Here is a 17,731-nt window from a genome sequence, read left to right on the forward strand (position 1 = left end):
CAAACCATATACTCCAAAAGTGGAATGCGAACCATGAATGGACCCCAAACCTATGTGAGCTTGTAGAGGGTCGCTGGGACTGTAAGAAAACAGTGAGGGTTAGAAAAATAGTCCACCCCAAGACCCCGAAAGGTAGGTGTAAAGTGCACCTACTACCCCCAGAGAGCACAGAAGTCGTGATAGGGGGATTCTGCAAGGAGAACAAACACCAGCAATGCAACAACAGTGGATTTCCGGACCTGAGTACCTGTAAGACAAGGGGACCAAGTCCAAGAGTCGCGACAGTGTCGAGAGCGGGCAGGAGCCCAAGAAATGCTAGCTGAGGGTGCAAGGAAGCTGCCACCTGTTGGAAGAAGCTTGGTGTTCTGCAAGAACGAAGAGGACTAGGAACTTCCCCTTTGGAGGATGGAAGTCCCACGTCGTGAAGAAGCTTGCAGAGGTGTTCCCACGCAGAAAGACTGCAACCAAGCCTTGCTAGCTGCAAGGGTCGCGGTTAGGGCTTTTGGATGCTGCTGTTGCCCAGGAGGGACCAGGATGTCGCCACTTGGATGAGGAGACAGAGGGGGGTGCCCAGCAATGTAGGGAGCCCTCACAGAAGCAGGCAGCACCCGCAGAAGTACCTAAACAGGCACTTAAAAGAAAAGTGAACCGGAGTCCACCCGAAGTCACAAAAGGGAGTCCCACGACGCCAGAGGACAACTCAGAAGGTTGTGCACTGCAGGAAGGAGTGTCGGGGACCAGGCTTGGCTGTGCACGAAGGAAATCCTGGTAGAGTGCACAGGAGCCGGAGCAGCTGCAAATCACACGGTACCCAGCATTGCAGTCTAGCGTGGGGAGGCAAGTACTTACCTCCACCAAACTTGGACTGAAGAGTCACTGGACTGTGGGAGTCACTTGGACAGAGTTGCTGAGTTCCAGGGACCACGCTCGTCGTGCTGAGAGGGGACCCAGAGGACCGGTGATGCAGTCTTTTGTTGCCTGCGGTTGCAGGGGGAAGATTCCATCGACCCACAGGAGATTTCTTCAGAGCTCCTGGTGCAGAGAGGAGGCAGGCTACCCCCAGAGCATGCACCACCTGGAAACAGTCGAGAAAGCCGGCAGGTTGCTAGTAGTCGTCTTGCTACTTTGTTGCGGTTTTGCAGGCGTCCTGAGCAGTCAGCGGTCGATCCTTTAGCAGAAGGTGAAGAAGGAGATGCAGAGGAACTCTGGTGAGCTCTTGCATTCGTTATCTGATGAAATCCCCAAAGCAGAGACCCTAAATAGTCAGAAAAGGAGGTTTGGCTACCTAGGAAGGAGGATTGGCTACCAAGAGAGGTAAGAGCCTATCAGAAGGAGCCTCTGACGTCACCTGCTGGCACTGACCACTCAGAGCAGTCCAGTGTGCCACAAACACCTTTGTTTCCAAGATGGCAGAGGTCTGGGACACACTGGAGGAGCTCTGGGCACCTCCTCTGGGAGGTGCAGGTCAGGGGAGTGGTCACTCCCCTTTCCTTTGTCCAGTTTCGCGCCAGAGCAGGGCTGGGGGATCCCTGAACCGGTGTAGACTGGCTTATGCAGAGATGGGCACCATCTGTGCCCATCAAAGCATTTCCAGAGGCTGGGGGAGGCTACTCCTCCCCAGCCTTCACGCCTATTTCCAAAGGGAGAGGGTGTTACACCCTCTCTCAGAGGAAGTTCTTTGTTCTGCCTTCCTGGGCCAGGGCTGCCTGGACCCCAGGAGGGCAGAAACCTGTCTGAGGGGTTGGCAGCAGCAGCAGCTGCAGTGGAGACCCCGGAAAGGCAGTTTGGCAGTACCCGGGTTCTGTGCTAGAGACCCGGGAGATCATGGAATTGTCCCCCCAATGCCAGAATGGCATTGGGATGACAATTCCATGATCTTAGACATGTTAAATGGCCATGATCGGAGTTACCATTGTGACGCTGTACATAGGTAGTGACCTATGTACAGTGCACATGTGTAATGGTGTCCCCGCACTCACAAAGTCCGGGGAATTTGCCCTGAACAATGTGGGGGCAACTTGGCTAGTGCCAGGGTGCCCACACACTAAGTAACTTTGCACCCAACCTTCACCAGGTGAAGGTTAGACATATAGGTGACTTATAAGTTACTTAAGTGCAGTGGTAAATGGCTGTGAAATAACGTGGACGTGGACTGCTGGCAAGCAGTGTGTCGGTGCTGAGTGAGGGGTCCCCAGGGTGGCAGAAGACATGCTGCAGCCCTTAGAGAACTTCCCTGGCATCAGGGCCCTTGGTACCAGAGGTACCAGTTACAAGGGACTTACCTGGATGCCAGGGTGTGCCAATTGTGGAAACAAAAGTACAGGTTTAGGGAAAGAACACTGGTGCTGGGGCCTGGTTAGGAGGCCTCAGCACACTTTCAAATCATAACTTGGCATCAGCAAAGGCAAAAAGTCAGGGGGTAACCATGCCAAGGAGGGATTTCCTTACACCAGGTGATTCTGACCTCAAGTCCACCCTCGGTTGACCCCTCCTGGCCATCACGACAATGCCTGCAGTCTGAATCCAGAGGACCCCTCTGACCGCGACCAGATCCGGTAAAGATCCTAGATACCTATAGGTAACCCTGCACCCGCAGCCCCTTGGCCTTGGGGAACCCAGCCGTCTGTCCATGACGTTCCGAGGAGCCTCAATTTACCTGTTCAGCTGTTGCTCTTCTTCAGCTGACCCCCTGGACCAAGCCTGCAGTCTCTTAGTGAACCCGGAGTTGATCATAGTAAAGCATTGGACACCCGACGCTGTGTTTGTACCCTGCACCCAGCTGCCCCTGTGCCGCTGAGGGTGTGTGTTTGGTGCTTAACTCTGCCCCTCTCCATCCCAGTGCTGATCTAAACCCACCAGGGCCTGTTACCTGAGACTGTGGGTACTTACCTGCAAACAGCTCACTTTCGAGTGTCCCCAGTCTCTACAGGAATTCATTGGGTGCCCAACAACTTTGCTCTCTGCACCCGGCTGACCCCGGGTTGCAGGCGGTGCACCCTTGATGTCTTCCTAAACTTTGCCCTGTGGACACCTTAACGCCCAAAGACTTGGTCCGTAAGTCTAGTACTTACCTGTAAACTGTGTAGGTACTGTTTCCCCCCTAGGACTGCATTGCCTTGAATGAAAATTGCACTGTGTCGACTTTGATATTGCAAAGTACTTACCTGTAAACTATTTTATCTGTGAATTTCAAACAAAGTGCATTCGATACTTTAAAGTGATACATTCTTGAAAATGTACTTACCTGCAACAAAGACCCTTTTGGTTCTAGAAGAGCAAGTTACTTACCTTCGGTAACGCTTTTTCTGGTGGATACACTAGCTACCTGTGGATTCCTCACCTAATGAATTCTCCCCATGCGCAGCATTCGACAGAAACTTCTTTCCAGCTCTGCACGTCGGCGAGGACGTCACAATTGCCCGACTCCATGAGGCTCTGTCTGACGTCATTGTGGCAATAAGAGGCCCTCGCCAGCGTGCTGGCGTCAGTTTACGCCATTTTTGGTGTGCCTTTGAGGCGAATGGGTGAATATTGACATTCCATCCTACTTAGCCCTGGTGGAATGGGCTCTTATACCATCAGAAGGATCTTTCTTTGCCAATGAATAACATATCCTAATACAAAGAACGACCCACCTGGCTAATGTTAGTTTGTGGACGGCCTTCCCCTTCCTCTTCCCCACGTATCCGACAAAGAGTTGGTCATCCAAGCGGAACTCTCTCGTCCTGTCTATGTATAAACTGAGAGCCCTCCTCGGGTCCAGTCGATGGTGCCTCTCCTCCTTAGATGGATGTGGAGGAGGATAGAATGTCGAGAGAGTGATAGACTGTCCCAAATGAAAAGGAGTCACTACCTTGGGGAGGAAAGCCGCCCTGGTCCTCGAGAGGGGCTCCCACCATCCCTACTGGGCCCGAAGGCATCACAGGAAGGACAGACTGGCCAAATATGAGGAGCATGGCCTCCTAAAACTTTGGGCAGGAGTGGCTCTGGCTCCCAGAAACTCAGGGAGGCACGGAGCCAACCCAGATGCAGGTTCTGAGGACAGAGGCCTAGAACAACCACGCCTCCTCCCATGTCGCATTGTCCGAGTGATGGGGTGAAGACGAAGAACGTTTTTCTTTTTCGACTTCTTCTTCTTGAGACCCAAATGTCCAGAGGATTTGGAGTGGGACGAGGATGAGTGGTGATGGCTTAGCGAGCGGTCTCATGACCTTCCTCTCTCGAGAGAGAGAGACCGGGAGCGATGCACAGCCGAGCAACAGGCCACAATGAGCTTTAGGGACCACTCCCTCAAAGACTTTGGGTTCATGGCCCAGTACTCGGAGCACAACTTTGGGTTATGGTTGCGCTCTAGACACCACAAACACACGAGGTGCATCTCCGTCAACAACATCATGTAGTGACAGTAGTCACATGGCTTGAATCCAATCTTTCGGGATGACATGTTGACGCACCAGGTGGTCAAAAAACTGAAAAGTCAGTCAAGAAACAACTGAGGGTAGCTCTTCTCTGGATCTGCGTGTAGGCTGGTGGAGAAAGTATAGAACTGACAGTGTGCGGGGTGGCGCCTATATATGACCGCAATGTCATCATGGCGATCACAACGCCAACAACGCATGAGGAGTCAACCGACGCCATCTGATAGCTCGCAAAGGTTTAGCTTGAAGAAAAACCTCCGGATCCAGTCTGACACCTGGGGAAAATTCTAAGGTAAGGAATCTGCAACTAGAAGTCTCTATCTGATACACCACTGCACAAAGAATTAGATGCTAGCCCAAATCAACACTAGATCCTCCTAGAGACCCTCTGCTTGTGACCATTGTGCCGCTAGGCTCTCTTGAGGAGGACACTTGTGTAGTCGAGCATGGGGAACGATGGTGATGAATGAAATCACAATGCCGAGTAGGAGCAATACTGTCTTGACTGTTAGCTGGTGCTCTGACTGAAAAAGAGCCAGCAGGAGCTGGAAAGCTTAAACCCCTGTAGTAGCACTGCTCTACAATGGACAGAACCCACTGGTCTGTGGTGATGTTGTGCCATGTGCGAGAAACTGCAGAAAGGTTCAATGTGATCAGGGTAAGGAAGAGAGTGTCATTGCATGACGGGGGTCCCACTCTGCTGCAATGCCACTGTCCCTGCACTTGCGGTTATTCCCTCTATAGGCAGCTCTGGAACAATCCCAGGAGGCTTGCTGCTGCTGTTGCTTCTGGTATAAGGTGGAAGTCACTATGGAAGATGCTTTGGCACCACAACGAAACTGTGAAAGATGAAATGACCCAAGGGGCAATGGGGACTGAAGAGCACTGATGAACATGGCACTTTCTGCAGGGTCACCACAAACATTTTGCCTCCCTTCTCTTCTTTTTCTGACCTTGTGTTTGTTGGCTCTAGGACCCTCACCACTTTACCACTGCTGACCAGTGCTAACGTGCATTTGCTCTCACCCCTAAAACATGGTAGGCATTGGTATTTAATTTACTTGTAAGTCCTTCACAAAGTGGTATACCATATACCCAGGGTCTGTAAATTAAATTCTACTAGTGGGCCTGAGCAGTGTTTGTGCCACCCACTTAAGTAGCCCTGTAAACTGCCCTGGTGCTTCAGTTTAGAAAAGCGTGTCTGTGTCAGCGTTATAGGCACTGTTGGTGCTGAGTAAGCCTGGGTCTTATGTGCTGTGTTAACACCTTGATTGGAATCAGTGTCCTCTCCAAAACCTTATGTCGGTGCCCGTCACAGCTGAGATGCAGAGCCCAGAAGGCTATATGAATGGTAATGGATTTGTTGCCAAACACCCTGAGGGGTGGAGGTCGACCGGTTGTTTTTGCTGTGGGACACAGTACTCATGGTCGATGTCTTCAGGCTTTGGTGGCTGATCTTCAGCAACACGGCTCAATGGAGAACTTGGCCCTAGGCTGACGGCCCCTGGTTGACCGGCAGAGGTGGAGGGGCCCATTTCCCCTTTGACACCCTCCCCAAAGATGTCTGGCGTGTCTTCACTGAAAGTTCTTCTTGGAACGGACCTCGAGGCAGGGGGGCAGGAGGTCTCTTCGTGCTCTGGCAACAAGCAGAGATTACAGACCAGATGGTGACCTTGCCACAACTACTTTGAGTGGCACTCTGAACAGTAATGGATAGGGGTCCTTTCCATTATGGCCAGCACATTCTCGAGGAGGGTGACCAAAGAGAAGGGCTGAGGTGGAGCCGAGGCTCTGATCAAAGTGTCAAAGATATCTTGGCCACAGAGCTGTCGGAACCAGGACGAAGGTGAAAAGACTGAGGGGAAAGTGATTTTTTTGTGCCAACAGGGTTGGCAGCACCGGAAGGTCCAAACGAGGAGTGGCATGCAACTTTGACTTGGAGCTTCAGAGCTCGACAGCGGAAAAAACAATCTAACTATGTAGCCAATGTGCATGCGCATTAATAGTAATATGAGGAGTCACTTAAAAGACTCCTACCAAGAAAAACAAGTTATACACATCCAAAACCCATAGGAAATGGCAGGAGTATGCACAGCACACACAAATTAGACAGTCCCGGGGGTGCCCAGAGTAAGAAGCTGGCTCTGTATACACTATATCAAAGTAAGGTTTAGTGTGCACAGAGTCCAGTGGTTCCCAAGTGGCTTTACAGAGGCTAACGTAGATAATACTATTGCTCTCTTGTGTGGTCCTGTGGGCGAGCAGCTAGGCTTATCAGAGGGTAGTGCTAAGCATTTGTTGTACACGCACAGTCAAGAAATTAGGCCCACACTCAATGACTAACTCCAGGTCAATTGTTTAGGTATCGAAGAAATATACTTTGTTACTTTATTTCTAGAACCAAAAGGATATTTCTTGCAAATATATACCTTTTGAAGAAAGTATCATTTTCAAGTATCAAATACAGTTTGTTTGTAAATCACAGTTAATATAGGTTTCAGGTTAGCAATACTTTTCAATAGAAAAAGTAGACACAGTGCAAAATCATTCAAGACAATGCAGTCTTTGGGGGAGGAAAAGTACAAACACAGTTTACAGGTAAATACTTGACTTACAGTTCCAGTTTTCATGAGTTAAGGTGTCCACAGGGAAAGGTTTAAGAAGACACAAAAGGTGTACTACCAACATCACAGGGCTGGCCGGGTGCAGAGGTCAAAGTTGGTGTCGGGTGCCCAATGAAAACCAATGGAGACTGTGGACACTTAGAAGAAAATAGACTGCAGGTAAGTGCGTGCGGTTTCAGGGCACAGGCCCTAGGGGTTTAGATCAGCACCTGGTGGGGCCACAGGTCAGCACCAAACATACACCCTCAGTTGTACGGGGCGGCCAGGTGCAGGGTGCAAACACAGCATGGGGCACACAGTGAAATTCAATGAGGAACTCCAGGTCCACAAAGAGGCTGCAGGCTTTGTCCAGGGAGTCAGATGAAGAAGACCAATGGATGGACTGGTAAGCAGAGATCCCACTGGACGTCAGTGGACCATCAGTCAGGTTCCCCAAAGCCAGGGGGCTGCAGGTGCAGGGCTACCTTTAGGCGTTAGGAATCTTCAGTGGGGCTGGTAGCAGTCAGGGGGGGTCCTCTAGATTCAGGCTGCAGGCGTCATCGTGTTGGTTAGGAGGGGTCAACCCAGGGTGGAATTGAGGTCGGAATCACCTGGGGACCTTCTCTGGACCCTGGACCGGTGGGCCACCTGGACTTGGGCTGTGGGTGTCATGTGCAGAGTGGGCAGAACTTGCGGATCCGGAGGGCTCTGGAGTGATTGTTGGATGTTTCTTTGATGACAGGGCCGCCGTCCTCCAGAGTTCTCTGGAGGGAAGCCAGGCAGTCCTCTGGGGGTTTGTAGAGGCTGCTGGTCCTGCAGGATGAGTCACCTTTTGTAGCAGGAGTCTTGAAGCTGCAGACAGGCTGGTAGGGCTGGGGCCAAGTCAGCAATCGTCTGGAATTCTTCACTGCTGTTAAAGCTCTTCAGTCCTTCTTCTTCTTTAGGTCTCCATGAATCTAAAGAGAAAGTTTCAGGAGTGCCCCTACATACTAGATTTAGGGGCATGACAGTGGTCAGAGGGCAGTAGCCAATGGCTACTGACCCAGAGGGTGGGCACACCCTTCCTGTGCCCACTCCCTCTGGGGGTGGGCACATTCCTAAAACTATTGGCTAACATCCTCCAAAGAAAGATGGAGGACTCAGAACAGCCCTGGGCACCCTATGGGTGGGTCCCAGCTGGGGTGGACACTCCTCTTGCTTACTAATTTTCCAGCTGGAACTGCCGCCAAAAAGTAAGGGTTGTTGGTGCGGAAGCAGCATTGGGAGGTGTCCAGTAGATTGTGTCTTTCCATGTGTTCCAAGAGCTGTTGGTTGATGGCTCTTTCCAGGACTATAGCTGGGAAGGGGAGCAGCGAAATAGGGCAGTTATTTTTGAGTTTGCTGATGTTGGCAGATGGTTTCTTAGGAAGCGGCTTGACCTCTGCTTGCTTCCATGCTTTGGGGATGGTGGCAGTCCTGATGGAGGTGTTGAGAATGGGAGCAAGGATGCTGCTGATTTCCTTCTGGCCCAGGTTGAAGATGCAGTGGGGGGATGGGTTGCTGGGTGAGCCAGATTGGGTCGAACTCATGAGGGCTGCTGTTTCCTGGATGGTTAGAGGCTTCAAGTCGGTGATCAGGTGGATGGGAGAATCACCTGACGGGGTTCGGGGGTATAGCACCTTGCAGGCTTGCTGGATCTTCTGGAGGTAGAGCTCCTTGTGGGTGCGACTTTGTTGGCATTGTAGAGGATCTATTCCAATAGATTGGAGGTGTCTTGCTCATGGCTGCCAGAGAGGATGGGTTTGCTGCAGTAGATGGCGGTGGTCCATTGGGTCTCTGTGATTTTTCCCCATCAGCGGAGGGAAGGAGGTGAGAGTGTGGTGGAAGGCTCCAGTCTGTCTGCTGGTTATGGAGAAATGTACCAAGTGGTGGTCGGACCATGTGAGCTTGTTGTGTGGGAGAACTTAATTTTATTGCATTCATTCATCCATTTCCCTGATTACTAACTGGTTTAGGTGTGCTGGCCCTGGTATGCATAAACGTGGGGAGTGGAAAGACACCAATGATATCCAGTCCAGAAACCAATCTTACGTGTCACCAGTTTAAACCTACCTGCATGGTGTAGACACGTCAAGGAGCCCTGTCAGTATGGAATGCCATCCCCTACAATGGCTACTGTCTTATATGTGAGTACACATGCTGCCTGATAACAGGGTGGACGGCAGTGACAGGAGGAGTGTGACAGTGCTCTATCCTAACAATATTATACTGTCCATGGGTGAATTCAAGATTCATTAAACTAAAAAGCAGACAATTGCAGCCACCATCAACATACGTTTCAATGTGTTTATATAAACAAATGTATTTCCTGGGAAAACATAAGGTGATACTCTATGTAAAAAACAGATACCTGTTGGTTGATGACTTCCAAGCGTGATTCCCTTAAGTGTGTCTTAAGCCATTCTGTAGCCTGTGAAGACGGATCAATCAGAAACGGACACACTTGGCTCTGGGGAAAAACAAAAAGCCAACATTTAGCATATTGGATACCCAGAACACAATCTGTGTTTCCTACGTTCAGCCATGACAAAAATATCTGGTCCGAGATGGTGCCTAGGCCATCAAAAGCAAAATATATTTATAGAGTAGGAAATTCTCAAGAAACTTTGCCATAAAGTGCCCAAATCACATAGGTGTATGAGTACCCAAGGAAAAACTAGATGAGAATAAAATGAGTTTACCAATTATAGGTGTGTACTTGCAACAACAGAAAACACACCAATGTAAGTTTAAGGTTATATGGGGTGTAGAAAGTGCAAGGTGGGGTAAGGGTTACTGCAAAATGCATGCTGGGTAGTTACAAACACTGTGCATGGCCACTGTCACACTTGAATAACTTGAAAAGTTATTGCCAATAAAGGATGGTGAAACTGGTTTCAGGGAAAAAATGGGAAGTAAGCAGCGCCATATTTAACAGGTTGCAGGGAAAGTACTTTTGCCATAGTGAAAACAATAGTATGTATGTGATATAATTAAAAAGCGACTGCTGTAGTCAAGCATGGCTTTACAACATAAAATTCAACACAAAAGGTTAAATGTGAAAATACAGATTTCCACCATACTTTCTCAGGTAAATTAACCGTCTTCTGGACGGTGCCGATTAAGTATAGAAGAGAAGAAATACGCCTGGGAGGTTTTTTTATGACCGCCAAAGAAATCGGATATTTACTTCAAATGTACTAAGCAGACAAAAAAAAGTAGATAACTTACGGTTTTTCAAAAATGACTTAGCAAATTCACATTTTGTATGACCACTTACCGCTCTCACGCCCAGGTGCACACAATATACCTGATGAAAAAGTACATTATAAAGCCAAATAACCACAAGGCCTGGTAGAAGCCAAAAGGTACCACTGGTATAGAGGGACCAAAGGAAGCACTGCACCACCCATATGATTCAGGAAAGGATGGACAGTAGACGATGAAAGGAAAGAGATTCAAGACTAGAGTCCCCACATGGAGCAGCGATTCGCCGAACATGAGGGTCCCCAGTACCTGAACAAAACCCACTGAAATAACCTCTACTGCACCCAGTTTTGGAAAGGAAGTTGTTATGGGAGAGACGCTGTCAAGCATCGGAGGACTGCTCACCAACTAAGCCCCTCTCTTTACGTCTCCTGTGAATCATTTTTTTTTTTTATAAACAATCAGCCTCTTCTAACTGCTTGCTGCACGTTAGGGTGCAGCCTCATGGCAGAGAAGGCAAGGAAATTACGAGACACGTACATCCAGGAGCTTTGAGAAGTGTTAATCGGTGAATGCAACCCCTGAGAAGGCAGCTGGAAAAACAGAAAAACAACAAAATAGGTTCACTTAGCAATACCACTGTAGGTGAAACTCTACCGTTACCATGGCAAACAGGGAAACTAAGTTTTCAGATGTTAAATCTTTCAACACACAGGGCCGGATTCTGAGTGCCACGTAACATTCCCACACTCGTGCAAACAAACAAACAATTGTTCGTACGAGAGTCAGAATTATGACTTGTTCGGTACACGCCAACACTCGTGTTTTTACCTGATAAAATCCCAAAGATCACACCTGTCGAAATGTACCTGTTGATAAATAAGTTGAACGTCTGTGCAGGCAATTTAGGTACGTATCGTATGTTTTCATCACACTGATAACTGGAGTAGATTATTGCGTGTGATAAATAATGATACCCAGGATATCATTATGTATCGGGGGCGATGACACTCGTTTGTAATCAAGGCCTCAGATTGCAAGAGTAAGATAAAATGCAATGTGTGGGATAGGGCAGTAAATGAAAGGAAATCGGGTTACAAAAGGAAAGAAAGTTGAAAAATATCAAATTTAAGACCTCTCTTACCGAAAATTTCAAATCATAGATCTAAGGCAGCGTCAAAATGAAAAACAAACAGAAATTAAAAGTCAACAATACAAAGGCATGCAAACATGAATACAATCAAGGACATAAACGGTGACAATTAATTAAGGAGACATTTATGAAACTAAACCTTAACACAAAAACAGATAGGTGGGCATACCCTAAACAGAGAAGCAAACCAGCGGAGCTTCCAAAAGCTCCAAGGAGTTTCAGTACTAACCAGAAATCTCTCAGATGTGGGTGCTGAAACCATATCTCACAAAAACTTCTTACACTATTGTAACTGGATGTATCTATATGCTAAGCTGCCATTCAATTTGATACAATAAATAATATTGTTAATATAGGAAACAAAGCTCAAAATAACCTTTTCTTCACTCAATAAAGCTGCAGAATTTCATTTAAAGTGATTTCTCTAGTGATCACAATCTATCTCTATCACACTCTTTATGGGAGCAAAGCTGGTCGAATGTGTCTTTTTCTCAGGGGGAGGAAAGTTTCAGATCCTTCTTTTGTCCTGCAAGGGGTGAATAAGAGGTCATTCGTTCAAACAAATAAAGGGATACAGAGGGGGGAAAAACAGACGCAAATTTAATTGGCAAGTGTGCAGTTGAACAGGTAACTTACCTTTGGGGACGCTCTTTTTGTTTTTTGGTGGATACTCTCTCTAACCAAAGATTCCTCACCTTTACAATATTTTCCTGGTCCCAGAGTAGATCAAGCAATTTTGTATAGTAGTGTTCCTGCCTGCTCCGCATGGGCTCTGCTTCGTCCCGGAAGTGACAGCAGAGCCGCGTAAAATAGCAGAGCACAACAGAATCGGAGGTACCAGTAGGCAGATATCTAAATTGGAACCGTTTTAGATGTTATAAAGAGGCCACTCCAGATCGGGGAGGTGGGACAGCATTGAGGAATCTGCAGTTAGATAAAGTATCCACCAGAAAGAGCGTTACCAAAGGTAAGTAACTTGTTCTTCTGATGGTTAGTTCTAACAGCAGATCCCTCCAATATAGAGCAATAACTGTCAAAAAGTGGAGGGGTCTGACAAGTGGGCTTCACACCAGGACAGCCCGCAGGACCAAGTAAAACAAAATAGCCATCCCTGCAGACCAGTGAATCAAGGCTGATGAAGGTACAGACGGACACGCATGTAGCTGCCTGGCAGATGAGCAACACCAGAACCACTGAAGCTAAGGCCATAGTGATGGCTTTGGCTGTGGTGGAATGTGCCCAGAAGCCTTCGGGAGGCTCTTTCTTGACCAAGGAATAGGGCATTTTAACTTGGAGAACAATCTACCTGGTTAAGGTCTGTTTCTGACTACCCTTCCCTTTTTAACCATCAGTGAACCCCACAAAAAGTTGGTCATCCACCTGGTGCTCCTTAGTCCAATCAATATAAAAGTTAAAAGCTTTCATGTGGTCCAGCCAATGGACCCTCATTTATCCTTTAGAGGGATGTGGCAGAGTAGAAAGCGTGGAATGTAATGGTGTGCCCCACACAGAAGGGAAACATTTCCTTTGGAAGAAAGGATGCCCCAGTTTGAAGCACCAGTTTGTCAGGAACAAAGGTTGTGTATGATGTTTGCAATCACGGATCCTGCTGTTCAACAACACAGCGCCTACAAGTAATCACAATGAGGGAGGTGTCATAAGTGTCAGTCAGTGTGCACATTAAGAAAGAACAAAATTAAGGTGCAACTACAGTATGAGGAAATAACGATGGAGAAAACATGCATATAAACCCTTTAAAAAAGTGCATTACAACTGATGACATGAGGGCTTCCAACAAATGTAGTGAGGCTGAAAGGGTAACAAAAATAACCTTTATCATTTGCCCATGGCAAGGCCTTGCCAGGGTAAAGCCTGGACAAACAGAAGTACATCAGAAAGTTTACCGAGCAGCAGATCTATCCAACGTTCCTTACACCAGGCCACAAACTTTACTGAGAGTCCAGAATAATTGACTGTGGAAGGGTGTAGAGCGCATAAGATGACAATGATCACTTCCTCTGGCAGATCAAAACACTCAGTTGGTTTAGCTCAGCCTTGATGTATGGAGGTGTAGGTTGTGGAGGTTTGGTTGTAGTACACAGCTGTGTTATTGGTAGAGCAGGTCATCCCAAAGAAGGAGGGGTGGGGCAAACGCTTAGACTCAGCAGGTTAGAGTACCAAATCCTCTAATCCCAGGCCAGGCCTATCAGGAAGAGCTAAGACCTGCCCTCCTCCTGACCTTCTTCAAAAGCACAGGAACTAATTGCAGAGACAGGAATGCAAGAAGGCCAAAGTCCTATGGAAGGTGGAACAACTCTCCCAGTGAGCCCTGAGGTGGAAACTTGAGAGCACAAAAAGCTGGTCAATGAGCATTCTCTGTAGCAGCAAAAAGATTTACTCAAATCTGGGTGAACAAGCCTTGAACAAATTCTAGTTGCAGAAGCTTCTTGTGATCAGCTATATGGTGTCTGCCGAAGTTACCTGCCCTGGCATGTAGGGATACTGCTAGATGGTTGACAGTAAGAGAAATCCAATGAAAGGTCAGCCAGTGCCATAGTATTAGTGCCTCCTGGTACTGCACAGATGACCCCACTCAACTCTGTTTGTTGCAGTCCCACATAGAAGTCGTGCTGTACATCAGAACTTGCACAGGGCTGCTCTTGATGGAAGGCAGGAAGGCCTTATGCCAGATGGCACACAACTCCAAAAGAATGATGTGATGCCACTGCTGCACAAACACAAGAGGCCTCTAATCCCTACCTAGTCTTGCTGGGGAGGCAACACTTCAGTCACTGCTATGAACAGTGGATTGAGGAAGAAGAACAATCTGCTGCAAGTCAAGTTGGTATAATTCACACTTCATTGAAGGTACTGGGCCGCCTTGGCCAGCACACAGATTTTGTCAAGATGCACGCCTAGTGCTCAACCCATTGAATACGAAGGGTCTACTGCTAAACCTAACGGCCAATAGGAATGAGGCACCGCCATGATTCACAAGACCAAGACACCAAGAAACCACAGAGCCGTCCGAGCTAGAACACACTACCGAGCTCAAAACGTCAGGATTATATCCTGATTGTCCCAGATGAAAAAGCTTGGAACTGAACCATGTCCAGAATAGTACGGATAAAGGGAATTGTCCACACTGGCTGAAGCAGAGATTTTAGCTCATTGATGGAGAACCACGGGAAAGACAGTAGCAAGATTGTGGTCCACAGCTGACAGTGATAAGCCCACCTTCAACAGTCATTGAGGTACTCTGGAGTACTTGTATTCATAACCTGTGAAGATGTGCCACAGAAACTGCCATCACCTTTGTAGGTACCTGGGGGGAAGCAGGGGAGGGCCAAGATGCACCCAAAATGCAAGAGTGAACTGGAAGTGTTCAGACCCCACAAGGAAGCAGAGAAAATTCCTATGGAATTATAGGTCTGGTACATGAAAGTATGCTTAATGAAAGTCCAAGGAAAGGACACCATTCAATCTCTAGGTCGTAGGGCAGAGAGGAGCTAGGCCTGTCATCCATCTAGTATCAAAACCGATCTGAGCCCACCATCTTTCTTGAGGACCAAGAAGTGATAAGAGCATCACCCTTTGCACCTCTCTTTCTCTGGGAATCTCTTGATTGCTCCTTTGGCCTGCAATGACTGAACCTTTGTACCAAAGAGGCATTTTGTGTCAAAGTCTGAGTAAAAATAGAAAGATCTGGGAGTGATGGGAGAAGAACCGACAGAAAAGGAGGAGTATACCTATGAGAGTTAACCTACAGGAACCAATTGCCAGAGGTAATTGCATGAAAGCTGGGTAGTTAAAACATATTCTTCCCCCAGCAGGCAGCAGATGACTCTCAAAGGATGAATCAGAGTAGCTTGTTGTCAACAGCTGCAAAGGCAGAGGAGATTAGGACTGGCTGTGTTACTGGTGGTCCCTGTCCTTTGTAACTACCATGTCTCAGGAAGCCTTGAAGGACCTCAACAGGCTAAGATGACTGCCTCTGGTGGTAAACCAGGGCTCAAAGTAAACTTTGAATTTCTTGTATTGTTGGTGGAAGTGGCAGGCCAGGCAGATCAAGCCCAAGAAGCACACAATAACACAGTTATCCTCTAACCTTTCTTGTTTCTAACAGCCTGGAGCCATCAAATGCCAAATCCATCAAAGATGCCTGCATGCCCCTGGAGTAACCTGTGGCACACATCCAAGTATGAGAATGAATCACCACCTTAGTGCCCACACAGTCTATAGTGACTGGAATGGCCCCATAAAGTGTACTTTGCCACATCCTGTATGTCATGGAAAATCTGAGGAAAGATGTTTCTGAACTCATCAGGGAAGGAGGGCAAGATCTGGTTCGATATATATTGCAGAGCACATTAGTGTTTCCAAAAACCAGAGAGTATACAGTGAATGCAATGTCATACAGGCGAACAACCTCTTGCCAAGCGCATCAACGTGCAGGCAGGGCAGTATGGAAGGTGTTCGGGTTTGCTTTGTTGAGCGAAACCTGAACCACAAGGTTTTATGGAGTAGGGGCTGTGTCAAAAATGCTGGATCACCCAGAGCAGGCCTAAGGTGCTTAGAGATGGAGAAACTTTATCTGTGGCACTGAACATGATTTTGACCAGATCACCATAAAGGCTGTGAATTTGAAGGGCCAGGTTGCAAGATTTATCTAAGTAAATTAACTTAAGTTTCAACAGCTGGGAACTGTAGTGACAATACCTATTCAGCCCTATGGACCACTTGCGCTAAGGAGGTGCTTTCCCTCGTGGGGGCCCAAATGGGAAGTTCAAATCCATCTTTGGTGAAGGATCAATGTCAGTAGCATTTTAAAGATCTATATATAGACCAGGATCAGTATAGTGAGGGTGTGACACACTGCCTACATCTCATTTTCCTCACCACAAGGACCATTCTCAAGGTTCTGTGTTTAAACTGAACAAGGTACTGCCAGAGAATCCTCCCATACCATTGGCTGGGCCTTAGTGATCTTGTAATGAGACATTGGTTGAGACCTAGGTGAACTTGGCTTGTTACAAGGACGGGGTCAGATATGGAACTGCTCTTCTGGAGTTACGGCCTGCATCAGAACAGCCAGAACTGCAGTGACCTTCTGCAAAGAACAGAAAGCAAGGATCAGCACTGGCAGGTGAGAGCTCAGCAGGCACTGAGGAAGGTCTCACCCATGGAAGTATGACTGGGTGCCTGGGAGGATTCATTGGGACTGAAGGCGCTACAAGGGGACTCAGGATCATCCAAAAAAGCTGTAGCATTGTCTCTTTGAAGCCTTTACCTGCTCTGAATTCATGATGAGGTGGGAAATTCACAGAGCATCGGATCCAGCTACAGAACAGGGTCTGAATCAGATGAATGGTGCAAATCTGGGATGATTGAGTGTTAACTTCACAATCTCTCCCAGCAGCAGGAGCAATGGGAAGAGGACTCATATCTGGATTTCTTGTGTTTGCACTGGGATCTGTCCTTCAAGTTCATCTTGGACTTTCCACAGGACAGAGACCTAGGCTGTGACAGGACATGGACTGGGAATGGGACCGCAACTTGGAGTGAGGTGGTCCGCAGTTTTTGTGTTCGTCAGTGTACAACTTTACCTATTGCTGCCTGCAGACCTTCAGGAACCTTTTCTCACATGACTTCGAATCATGCTTGGATCTGAAACATTAAAGGCAGGCATCATGCGTATCCATGCCCAACATATGCTTCCTGCAGGTGCACTAAGGCTTGAAGTCAGTACTCTTCGAGGGCGAGAGATGGACATATCCTAAGCACACTTATTGAAAAACATTTGGGAAGTCAGACACAGAAAAAAAGGGACAGATATCAGCACATAGCTGTAGAGCCTAAATACTCTGATCCGGAAGCCAGAAAGGAGATTAATATCACCACTTTTGGCATGAGGGGCCAAATGCTAAAAGGTTTCTGGATCTAATCAGGCATCTGGGGAATTTCAAAATGAAAGTGTGCGCATTTAGAAGGAACCACCAGGAACTAACAACATTGTCTTTCTTGTGAAACATTTCCAGGCAGCTTTAAAAGATGAAGAATTTTATACCACAGGGAATCTCATCAGTGTACAACATCCCAAACAGGATTGGTACTAGAGAAGAATAACAAAAAACAGTCTTTTCAGAACTCTCAATGCACTTCTTTAGGAAAATGGAGATAATGCATTTTATAATGCCTGTGCAGTCTAGGTATTTGTTAATGGCTTCATCATCACTCCGAGCATATTGTGTGGTTCCGTCAATGACACTGTTCTCTAACAATAACCTAACTACAGATGGATTCAAGCTGACTAACTAAATGGAAACAAGACA

At 47.5% G+C, this 17,731-nt stretch overlaps 1 protein-coding gene across 2 annotated transcripts in view; it reads right to left on the minus strand.

Annotated features, from left to right (window-relative positions):
- DYNC2H1 (dynein cytoplasmic 2 heavy chain 1) overlaps nucleotides 1-17,731 on the minus strand; it is a 1,541,159-nt gene that overhangs the window by 663,339 nt on the left and 860,089 nt on the right. Inside the window, exons 64-65 of one of the 2 annotated variants that reach the window (XM_069202357.1) lie at nucleotides 11,391-11,411; nucleotides 9,411-9,509 (exon numbers count right to left, since the gene is read on the minus strand). In XM_069202357.1, the coding sequence (XP_069058458.1) occupies nucleotides 9,411-9,509; nucleotides 11,391-11,411 (120 nt within the window). The remainder of the gene's footprint in view (nucleotides 1-9,410; nucleotides 9,510-11,390; nucleotides 11,412-17,731) is intronic. The other variant, XM_069202358.1, reaches the window with a different exon arrangement.

Source organism: Pleurodeles waltl, chromosome 8 (assembly GCF_031143425.1).
Source record: "Pleurodeles waltl isolate 20211129_DDA chromosome 8, aPleWal1.hap1.20221129, whole genome shotgun sequence".
Taxonomy (NCBI): Eukaryota; Metazoa; Chordata; class Amphibia; order Caudata; family Salamandridae; genus Pleurodeles; species Pleurodeles waltl.